The sequence below is a fragment of the Gavialis gangeticus genome, unplaced genomic scaffold, assembly GCF_001723915.1.
Source record: "Gavialis gangeticus isolate Ggan-Ray unplaced genomic scaffold, GavGan_comp1, whole genome shotgun sequence".
Classification (NCBI taxonomy): Eukaryota; Metazoa; Chordata; order Crocodylia; family Gavialidae; genus Gavialis; species Gavialis gangeticus.
In genome coordinates this window covers 843,423-855,346 of record NW_017728996.1, presented here as the reverse complement: position 1 = coordinate 855,346, position 11,924 = coordinate 843,423, and the positions used below count along the sequence as shown (strand labels likewise).

At 41.7% G+C, this 11,924-nt stretch overlaps 1 protein-coding gene across 2 annotated transcripts in view; it reads right to left on the bottom strand.

Annotated features, from left to right (window-relative positions):
- BLM (Bloom syndrome RecQ like helicase) overlaps positions 1-11,831 on the bottom strand; it is a 33,224-nt gene extending 21,393 nt beyond the window's left edge. The window contains exons 1-7 of one of the 2 annotated variants that reach the window (XM_019503871.1): positions 11,734-11,831; positions 8,985-9,083; positions 7,517-8,262; positions 5,960-6,158; positions 5,566-5,678; positions 4,633-4,765; positions 2,889-3,643 (exon numbers count right to left, since the gene is read on the bottom strand). In XM_019503871.1, the coding sequence (XP_019359416.1) occupies positions 2,889-3,643; positions 4,633-4,765; positions 5,566-5,678; positions 5,960-6,158; positions 7,517-8,262; positions 8,985-9,082 (2,044 nt within the window). In that variant the 5' untranslated portion in view covers position 9,083; positions 11,734-11,831. Of the gene's footprint in view, positions 1-2,888; positions 3,644-4,632; positions 4,766-5,565; positions 5,679-5,959; positions 6,159-7,516; positions 8,263-8,984; positions 9,084-9,854; positions 10,133-11,733 lie in introns of those variants that run through there. The other variant, XM_019503872.1, reaches the window with a different exon arrangement.
- Positions 11,832-11,924: the final 93 nt, after the last annotated feature.

Here is an 11,924-nt window from a genome sequence, read left to right as displayed (position 1 = left end):
AAGGGATGACAAGGTCGAACGGTCATAAACTACTACAAGACCGTTTCAGGCTGGACATAAGGAAGAACTTCACTGTCCAAGCCCCCAACGTCTGGAATAGCCTGCCATTGGAGGCGGTTCAAGCACCTACATTGAACACCTTCAAGAGAAAACTGGATGCTTATCTTGCTGGGATCCTATGACCCCTGATGACTTCCTGCCCCTCGGGCAGGGGGCTGGACTCAATGATCTTCCAAGGTCCCTTCCAGCCCTAATGTCTATAAAACATATGAAAACCAACATTTCAATTGTTTCTCACCAGAAAAATATGAATTATCTAAAGAGAATTATATAAATAAAGCTTGAGAGCAAATTTTGAATTCTGCTGCACTGCATCCAAATCTATAAAAGTATTTTGAGATGTAAAGATAAAACCTAAAAAGCCATAAGTACCCATTGTTATATGAAACCCATGGCCTTTTACAACCTTCTCTCCACTGCATACATTCATGGGGTCATTTTTAAAGGAGTGTTTAAAATAAATCAATAAAGGGAACAGAATTCAGCAAGTGAACTCTATGAAAGGAACATGTTCCACTATATACCCCCAATCCCACTGTAGTGCCCTAGTAGCTTAAAAGGACCATAGAAAAATGGAAGTAACCTTTGAGCTGGGTAATAGTCAGCAGAATGGCTCCACTGTAATCCCTATCGACATGCACAGGCTTTCCAGAGTTGGACCAAAACATGCTGAATTCCAGTTAGCACAACAGCCTGGGGCAGGAACATTGGGGGGGGGGGTGAGGATGGAAATCATTATCACAGCTTCAACGTTTTCTTAAATTATGCTGGAGACTGACATCGTGGTACAGGAGGCAAAGACAGTCTTACACATTTCAAATCATCTTTTACCACTTTCCTGTGATTGATATAAAGGCAAAAGGACTATTTTTTCTCTCCCACTTCTATAATCAACCACAGGAAAGCAATTACAGAGAATATGACCCTTATAGATTCATAGATTCATAGATTAAGGGTCGGAAGGGACCTAGTAGATCTTCTAGCCCGACCCCCCGCCAGGGCGGGAGAACAACAAAAACCCCAAAAAGAGAAATGGGACTCAAACGAGTCCAGCTAGGTGGGCATCCAGCCTCTTCTTAAAGACCCCCAGGGTAGGGGCCAGCACCACTTCCCTTGGAAGTTGGTTCCAGCTCCTAGCCGCCCTAACGGTGAAGTAGTTTTTGCGGATGTTCAATCTATACCTCCTCTCCAACAGCTTGTGCCCATTTCTCCTTGTTATGCCAGCGGGCGCTAGGGGAAACAGCGTCTCCCCCAAACCCCTCTGGTCCCCCCTAGTGAGTCTATAGACAGTCACCAGGTCCCCCCTTAGCCTTCTCTTGTGGAGGCTGAATAGGTTCAGGTCCCGCAGTCTCTCACTGTAGAGTCTGCCCTGTTGTCCCTGGATCATGCGGGTGGCCCTCCTCTGGACCCTCTCCATATTGTCCACATCCCTCTTGAACTGGGGCGCACAGAACTGGACACAATACTCCAGCTGTGGCCTGACCAGTGTCGCATAGAGGGGGAGGATCACCTCTTTGGCTCTACTCGAGATGCACCTGTGGATGCACGACAAGGTCCGGTTAGCCTTGCCAACCATGACCTCGCATTGTCGGCCCATGTTCATCTTGGAGTCAATAATGACTCCAAGATCCCTTTCTGCCTCCGTGCTCTCGAGTAAGGAGTTCCCCATTGTATAAGTGTGCTGCTGGTTCCTACTGCCCAAGTGCAGCACCCTGCACTTGTCCGTGTTAAAACGCATCCTGTTCCTGTTAGCCCACCCCTGTAACCTATCCAGATCCCTCTGCAATCTCTCGCTCCCTGCTAGCGTGCTCACCTCCCCCCAGATTTTGGTGTCATCAGCGAATTTAAACAGGTTACTTTCCACCCCATCATCCAGATCGCTGATGAGGAAATTGAACAGCGCAGGCCCCAGGACCGAGCCCTGGGGGACTCCGCTACCCACCTCCCCCCAGGTCGAGATACCCTTGTATCTTCCTAGACAGATTAAGGTTGGTTTTAGCAAGTCAAGTATGTGCCATTAGACTATACTGAAGAACTAACTTGATTATAGTCTAAGACGGGGGTCTGCAACCCTTTAGAGCAGTGGTTTTCAACCTGTGGTCCACAGACCCCAGTGGGTCCACAGACTACGTCTAAGGGGTCCACAAAAGGTGACCATGATCAATCAAAAGTATGTGAATACCCACCCTTACAATTCAAAGGGGTCCACAGCTTCATTTAAAATTTCTAAAGGGGTCCAAAAATGAAAAAAGGTTGAAAACCACAGGTTTAGAGTGGTGGGCCAGGTGCTTGCAACCCAGCCACTGCTGGTCCCCTGCTATTGATTCACACCCTGCTGTGCCTCCCTGGTTACCAGGTGCCAAAGGAGAACAGCAAATTTGAAAGTGAGGGCATAGAGCAGGAGACTGAGTAAGTGATTTATCAAGGCTCCTTTAAATTTGGCACCCTGCCAACCCCACAAACTAAATTAGACCTTTGTGGACTGGATCTGAACTGTGGGCTGGATGCAGTCTGAGAGCTGTAGGTTGCTGACCCCTGGTAACAAATACCATAGTTTAAATTTTAGAGCGACAGTCCTGAAACTGTTAAAGCTCAGGAAACCATTCACTTCAACGTTTAGATAACTGAAGCTGCTAACAGTCAAACTTGTACAGTGAACACATGTAGATTAAAAGAGCATATTACCTGTAAATTCTGACTGTGTATTCAAGAATGTACTCACATTTCCACAGCAACAAAATGGACTTACAGTCAGTAGTAAATTACTTAATTTTACTGTTTACAATACTTTACTGGCATCAATTTCATAACTATTTATCATAATTTACCTGAACAGTTTCTGGATGACATGAAAGAGTTTGGTTTGGAAACAGCAGGATTAGATCCATGGTTAATTCCCTTGGCTGTAAAAGATGGCTTTGACAACGATTTAGCAGGCTGACCTTCTCTGATGGGATGGTATAATGGCTGGTCAGGGACTGAATCATTTAGAGGGTTATCCCAGTCCTCATCAAAATCATCAATATCAAAATTATCAAGTTCAAAGTCTATGTCCTTTGTTGCTTCTGCATGGTCCCCTGCTCTTCCATTAGTGCCAGCAGAAAAATGATTTTGCACTTTCAAAGCAGTGCTTGTGACAGGCACCTTGGATAAATACCAGCTTGCAGTCTTTTCCATCCCTGGTTTTTCACACCAGCTACGGTTGGGAGGTGACATCTCAGTGTCAAAGCTGAGTGATGTTCTCTCTTTGCTATCTATCTTAGAAAAACAAAATCCTGCGTTTTCTCTGATGTTGGTGTTTGGTGCAATATGCTGCAAAGTTTCTGATGTATCCAAGGTATCTAGAGTGTGAAATTTTGCTGTACAGAGGAAACTTTTATTAACCGCACCAGACGGTGGAGAGGAAAATTTTGTAAATTTGAAAGAATTTCCCTGAGGGCTCAAAATGTTTTTTTGACCTAACGGAAGGAGAACGTCATCACTCATGCATTTATCATGTCCAGGACAGGGTTTCCAGTTTGAGGCAAGGAGGATATCTGCACCACTTTTGTTTGCATCTGTGCAATTAGTTAACAATTTTCTCCTGGTGAGGTGGGGAGAGGAAACAAACAAACAAAAAAGACAATGTTAAAATGACAAGTCCTACAACACAGATAAATGCTTTCTACTCTTCCTTTTTCAGAAGAAGGGTACATTGCCAAAGGGAAAAATAAAACAAAAGACTTAATTAAAATCTAAATAAACTGAGTGATTTTTTTTTTAAATATTACTAGCAGAAGTCAGTTAGTTACAATATATAGCAACATCATTTTAAATATCAAGCCAGGAAAATTCCCATCGTCTGGCGGCTAGGAACAGAACCAAAATATACAGAACTTGCCTGGAACAGTTAAGTTAAGATTTTAGAAAGGTTTGACAGTAGACTTCAATGTCTGTATGTTATGCTAGTTTTGCAAACCATGCAAAGTTTGGATAAGATATCACCTACTACATCTCCAGGTCCCTACAGCCAGGATGAGCAGTCCATTTCATGCTTTTATTGAGAAATTCACATTTACATGGGCTCTGTATTTTTAATGTGCTGTAGAGTTTTTCAAGGTCTAGCAGAGCCCTAAGAGCAGGTATCTTGCTGAATTAAACAACTGGGCATGAAGTGGGTAACAGTGCCAGAGCAGACAGCAGTTAAGTCCAAAACTCCTACTAAGAGGGAATGTAGCAGCATGCTTGCAGAAGAGTAGAAGTTAGGTGACTGAAAGCAGGGAGATTATCCTATGTCTGCCTATAAAGTCATTCTTAAGAGATTCCTCTGAAATAACTACTACCAGCCACTTGCCAAAAGACAGGCTACTGGGGTAGACAAAAGTCTAGATCTGATTTTTGAAGCCTGTTTTTACCTTCCCTAATTATTCTATCCAAAACATTAACATTTCTGTACTGGACATGTTTTCCCCCTTAGTCACACTACACCAATTAAAAGTATTTCCTGCCATCTTACCTATGTGATGGAGACACCTACAGACAAGTACCAATGCATAAATACAGAGAAACTAAAGATTTTTCATTAAAACACACCTGCAATCTCTCTGCCAAAGAAGATCATTCCCACAGGATAAAGACTTAAGTTCATGTATTGGAACGGCATCCACCAGATTACAGATATTTTTCATCACGTTATAGAGCTGCTGTTCCCAAGGTAAGCATTTATCTACAAATTAAAATACCATCCTTTAATAAAATAGGCAATGTCAAGAAACATAACTTGCATCACCCAAGAGACAGGAAAAATGTAATACATACCAGTATCAGTGTATTTTAAACATATTAGTGAGATGTCAATCAATATACGTAGATCACAAGAACATTTACCTTATTTTAAGCAAGGTTTAGATACCTGACTGTTTAAATTCAGTCCCATGTTGCATTAACAGAAATAGCTCACTTTTTTAAGCATCTTGCATTTCTTGAACTGAAAGGGGGTCATTTCTATGACCCCTGCCACCCCCAGTGCTCCTTCCTGCCCATGGCAGGGGGTCAGACTAGATGATCTGTCTAGGTCCCTTCCAACTCATTGATTCTATGATTCTATGTCTATACATGCTAATCATCATGCAGTTCTACACCCCTTATCTCATGCAGAAATTGAAAGGAAAGGAAGCACTTAAAACTCAGGTGATTTTTTTTTTTTTTGTGATCACTGATCTTGGAAAATCCATTTAACATTTTTTGGGCGCTCATCATTTCTGAAAAATCAGGTCCAAGTCATTTCAATACGGTACCAAGAAATCAAAAATCTAACTGCATAAATCTAAGGTTACCTAATACGGCAGTGGCACAGTGTGAAGGAAAACTAAGCCCCAAGTCTCCTGCCTCTTATTCCTGAGATTTCACCATCAACAAGTGCTCCTTCTGTAGGACAGCAAATGACAAACCAGGAAACACAAGGAGCTGGACACCCTTCAAGACAGATTTGACACACAAAAGTTTCAGCTGAAGCATTTATTTTACCTGCATTGTCTGTACTGGTTCCATTGCTGGGCTGTTTTGAGGTGGTTTTCTCAGGTTCTGACAGAGTGGTATTAACTGCTGGTTTTCCTTCAACAGTGGATTCTTTGAGAAAACTGCCAGCATTAAAATGAAAAGTCATTAAGACACAGATATCAATATGCCAAGTAACCAAATCAGTCAATCTTTCACCCACCCAGCTCTCAACCAGATTTTACATTTTCTGTATAAATAAAAAAATCCTTATTGCCAACTGCTAGGTTGCTATTAGCTCAAGAATGAAAGTCTTGGGAACAGCTGTCCATCCAGTCAATTTAACCACTAAGTGGAGATTTTACAAGAGTATTCTTAAAACATTCTAATGAGAAGTATTCACGGTTAGTAAGCCTTGCTTTACCTATTGTTTTTTCTAGAAGCTGAGATGCAAGACACTTCTTCTGGGGAGGGTGGAATGATATCTAGATAGTCATCATCCTCATCAATCCCAGGGGTTGCAAGCATCTCAACCCATCCTTTATCTAGTTCTTTCAGTGACTGGCTGTCCTCCTCATCCTCACCTAGAGATACTTTGCCATTATTCTGTTTTTTTCCATCAGCTGAAACAGAAAATATATTTTAATATTATTAAGCAAGATTGTAGGTTCAAATTTGGAATAAACCTAAAATTCAACTAGGAAAAGAACAAAGCAATACCACTGTGTTTCAGATAGTTTATTTAATAAGTACACACCTGAAACTTAATAAGAAGACAAACATGGTTTTACAATTTTAGCATAAGGCAACCTTTATGCAAAAATAACTGCATCACTACTGGCAATGGGAACCTGCATTACATATTATGTTGGTATACTATGAAATACTGTGTAGACAAGTCCTAAGGATATCTGTCTTATTTAAATAATTTTATCCTAAATCATTTATTGTGATTACTTCCCCTTTTCTGTGAAAATTAAACATGTATTTTTGAAGGATTTCTGAAGTACCCTCACACCTTACTAACAGTGAGACGATAATGATGTATAGTTTGTTACTTGCTAAGGAATCAATAAATTACCATCTAAGTACATATTAATTTCACAAGCGAAGAACAGGAAGATACCTCACAGCAATCGAGACACTCTAAACACAGAGAAGTTAAAGGAAACAGTAGCTTTTAAATAAGGAAATGATGCAAATATTAACAAGAATAATTCAAACTCCCAATTGATGCATTTTAAATAAAATAAAAATGATGAATAGATACAAATTAGTTTGTATTGCTCAGGACCTCTCAATATTACACTGCAATTTACTGGAAACTGAAAGCAGTCCAAGTGAATTAAAACTAGCAACCTGTGTTCAGTGAGTCCTACAGAAACCAGCATTTTAACCCACAGTACCCTAATGCTCCACACAAAGCTTTGACATTTTTGGCTCTCAGTGAGGCTTCCAGAGGTGCCCCCTTTTTTTCCCCCTCATGGAGGCTACTACAAGGACATCTTCCTACTCCAACAGCAGACACATAATGTTTATTCTTCTGTCTAGAAAGAAGAGCTCACTGTTGTGAAATTCAGAACATTTGTTTTTTTGACTAGCAGCACTTTTTACAGCAAAATCGATGCGTCACATACCTGAACTAGCTCTGCCCTTCTGAGAACTTCACTCTAATGGAGGTATTCTATTCTTCTTTGGATGTCCAGATGACCAGATTAGGTTACCCATACCCCAAAAATGCCACTTATGCACACGTTGGCATTCCGTTCCTGGGTGCATACATAACTGCTCCACCCAGAGGGATGGTGTGTGTGAACAGAGTCCTAATCTGTGCATGTGTGACACTTTGGGGATTTGGACAACTATAAAGAGAATCAAATCTGGTCACCTAGGTGTCTAGGAAAGAACAGAATGCCACCTAGTGTGGGGACATAAAAATATTCCCCTGAACTCACTCATACATTAAAAGATGACCGCTTACCTGTACAAGTGTCTTCCTTTTCGTCATCCAGAATAGTTTCTGTGGACAACTCCTCTTGAAGATCTTCACATAAAGTATTTTTATGGTTATTGGGAATCGAATCATCAGGAAGCAAATCAATGTAGATCAGTGAGCTTTTTGATAAATCTGGCAGTTTGTCACTCCGTAGTTTTACACTATTTTCAGAAGGACAAGGTTTTGAAAGCCTCTGCTCACTGCTTACAGTCCTAGATGCTCTAGATAATGTATTTGTAGGGAAATTTGATATTTGTAGAGTCTTGCTAGTTTTTACAATCTGACTCTTGGGAGATAAAACCAATGGTTTTGAGTAGTTCTTTTGCTTTGCAGATAAGTCAAAATCATCTATATCATCCCAATCATCTTCTATGGTAATAACAGAATCAGCTGAACAGTTGTAGTCTACTTTCTGAGAGGGTGTGTCACAGGGCTCATTGCTTACATTCTTCTTTGCTGGAGCTGGCAAATCATTTGAAATTTGTTGAAGACATCCTAGTGAAGTTGTTGATACTTGGTCTTCACAAAGTTGTTGTATTTCCTGTTGCTTGGATGCTTGCACAAAAAAAGCATTGGTTTTTATCTGTTTATCCTTGGATGCAGGAAGAGATGCAATAGGTTTATTCAAGGAAGTATTGACATCCTTCTCTTTTAATGCAGAAACATTCGTTGCACTGGAAAAGCTGACAGATACAGCATTACCGAGAGTTCTCTTTTTGAAAGTGAAACCACTGAAATAAAAGATAATGGGATATATTATTTCATATAAAATATGCATATTTTTTCAAAAATTAGGAAGAAAGGTACATTTCTGACACCAAAAATAGTTCACCAACATTGGAGGACAGAAGTTTACTTAAAATAATTGAAAGTTATATATGCACAGCACAACGTGACTTAATTTGTATACTCATTCAGAAAAAAATTGCTGTCCATATTGAATACTGCATAATGCACCCCATCTCACATGGTGTTCTGGTTTTTAATGGTTAACAATGGTCACTGAATTTTGTATAAATCATCTTCATGGACATAAGTCATAATTTATGGAATGCAAGATGCATCTCAAGTTATTTTGGCTAAGTCTTCAAAGGTGCTGAACAAGCATTGCTCAGACAGACTTTGATAGCATTAAGTTTTCAAAACCTCTGAAAAAACCCAAAAAACACAGGTCTGTAGTAACTAAGTGATATATTTTTTACTTTCGGCATATCTTAGACTAAGATTATAATTCATACTCTGATACTCGGAATAGTGTGATCCACATATCCCCACGACACATGATCTAGACTCCTTCCTGTTAGCATAAAAACATTTTACTCTCTAGTTTAATTTTTTGGCAGTTAGTTTAGGCTGGCAGATCATAAACCAAATTTAGAAACACTGGCTGCTACAGTACTTTTTCTGCACCATTTTTAATGAAGAACAGCAAAGCAGACTGATGGATACTCACGCTGGTTTGTGTTTTGGAAGACTTAGTTTACTGCAAGCCCCTTTTGCTGAATGAAGCTCTAACTGCTTCTGGAGGTTGTTTTGGGGAATAGTAGCCATACTATCAATAAACAAAGACAAAAAAGGCACTAAATAAAGAAATCAATGGATACACACTTGATAAAGACACACAAAGAGCATATTAACAATCTTTACAAACTGAAAATACTTTTGTACTGTAAGAGGACAAATTCAGTCATCATACTACTATGAAAGGTTAACAAAGGCTGACATTAAGAGGAGCATGAATATCATCTCAAATCAAATGGGAGGCATAAGAACCAGTAACAACTGTAAGAAATTAAATCCTTTGTTAAAATTCCTAGCACTAACATTTCTTGAGTACAGATTCACAGAAGTTTAGGGCTGGAAGGGACCTAGTGAGATCATTGGGTCCAGCCCCCTTGCTCTGGGCAGGAAAGACTGCTGAGGTCAAATAACCCCAGCAAGATGCATGTCCAGTCTCCTTTTGAAGATCTCCTGTACCACTCCGCTAAGAGTCAATTCCAGTCTGGTCATATGAGCCGTGAAGTTTTCCACAAACCGTGAAGTACAAGAGGCAAGAATTTTTGCGGGCAATACCTTTTACTGGAAAAACTGCATGACTGGAATAGATGCAGGCAAGCTTTCGGTATTGTAGCACCCTTCCTCAAGCCTCTGGGAGAGAAGCAGAGAGCGAAATATCTGCTTCTCTCCCAGAGCCTGAAAAGGTCCTGTAACACCCAAAAGCTTGCTTATGTTTATCCCAACCATACAATCAGTCCAGTAAAAGATAAAGCCCACAAGAATGTTTACCTCTTGCATAACTCCTGGACTATCACAGCTACATCACCTTAAACTGATTATTAGAGTCCAGAAGTATACCTAACAACCTCAGATGGAGCGATCACTTTCAAAATAAGAACATGGTGCAGGGGACTGGACCTGATGATCTTCCGAGGTCCCTTCCAGCCTTACAATCTGTGAATCTATGCAAGACACATACGCATTAGGCTAATTCAAGAACAGACAAAGATTTGCAAAGGAAAAGGTGTTTGCAAATTTTCAGGTACGAAGGACTCTTTTGAGACAAGAGGTGCTGCATAGATCCAAGCTGTTACGTCACCCATTTCCAATGAGAGACATAGCTACTGAGAAATACAGGGAACCCCTGCTTAGTGCTCTGAATTGGTTCCTGAAGAACCAAGTGAAACCAGAAGTATCTGAGGACCTGAGATGGCAATTGCAATTGTTTTTAATGATCCAAAATGGCGACCACAAGCGTTATAATGAAACTTGCTGAGTGCAAAGTGAAATCAGGTCTCAATTTAAAATGAGCATTACAGCAAAATAGTGCCAAGTGAAACAGCGTTCAGCGGGGGGTTGCCTGTACAGCAGACAAAGCTGCCACAATCCATGCTCAGACCGGCCCAATTTATACACACAGGTACTCCTCGCTTAACGTAGTTTTGTTATTACATCGCTGATCTATTAGAGTATACAGGCGATTTAGCACTGTTGTGCTATAACGCTCATTTTAAATTGGGAACCGATTTCACTTAGCGCTCAGTGCATTTCGCTATAACACTTGCAGTTGCCACCTCGGGTCATCAAATACTTTCAGTTTCACTTCACACTCGTTTCACTTAATGCTCAGTCTTTCAGGAACCCATTTGGAGCGCTAACAGAGGTTGTCCGTACAGGCAGTCAGTCCTCGACTTACAACGTTTTGCATTTACGTTTCTAAATTGACACCCTGTTTCAATTTTATGATGTCAGTTTTGACTTTACAACACTCAATCCAATGTGACGCCACGTCAGTGAAAAAGTTCACTGCGTTGCTCATCTCTCGTCTGTCCAAACTTCCTTGGACACTTTAAGAAAGCAGACATGACTCCAGAAAAACCTGCAGACAAGACTCCAGCCAAGAGCCCTTCAAAACATCCAACAGTCACCTCAAATAAGTCCTTCCAAATCAATACTACTGCTATTTACAATATAAATACATTAATGTAGCTGTATTACTCCTCTATAATTGATCAAGTACAAAATCCTAGGTTATTTTTGGTGAAAATAGAGTATCGGGCTTTTGTTCAGGAACTGATCCCCCATTTATAACATTGTTTCCTATGGAAAAACCGGTCCGAGTTGCACTGTTTCCACTTAAGATGCCATTTTCAGGAACCAATGGTACTGTAAGTCCGAGGGCTGCCCGTAACGCTCGTTTTAAATCGAGACCCAATTTCACTTAGCGCTCTGCACATTTCGCTATGATGCTCGTGGCCGCTGCACCAGGTCATTCAAAACTGTCGCGACTGCCACCTCGGGTCAGCAAATGCTTCCGGCTTCGCTGAACGCTAGGTTTTGCAGGAACCCGTTGAGGGGTTGCCCGCACTCGGTTAAATTCGCACCACGCTTGGTTACGACTTGTCCGGCCGCCACCGATGGTGAGGGAATTGGGGTCGTGTAACATCGTTGCATTTAATTTTTCAATGTCAACGTGAAGCAGGGCACAGCTGCAGTCGGGTCGACCTTTTTTTAGGTTCGAGGCAGCCCGCGGAAATCGCCGGATCGGAGCTTTCCCTCCATTTTTGACAAGGGAGGGAAAATACGGGGAGCTCGGGGAGGCCACAGCCTGTCGAGAAATCCCCGCGAGCCGGTGCTCCCGTGACCCCGCGATTCCCCGCCGCGCTGCGGCACCCCACGGGTGCTGCCAGCTCGGGTCCCCTCACCTGCCCCGGCTCCACGCCGCCCCGGCTCATCCCGGAAGCTGCCTCAGCCCCACCACTGGCGCCTTTGGCGCGCGCCCTTCTCCTCCGCCTCACCATTGGTTGAGCCTAGGGGAAGTGACGACAGCTTCCGCTTCCGGCCGCACAACCTACCTGGAACCGCGGAGCGAACCATTCTCCGGTGGCATGGGGGG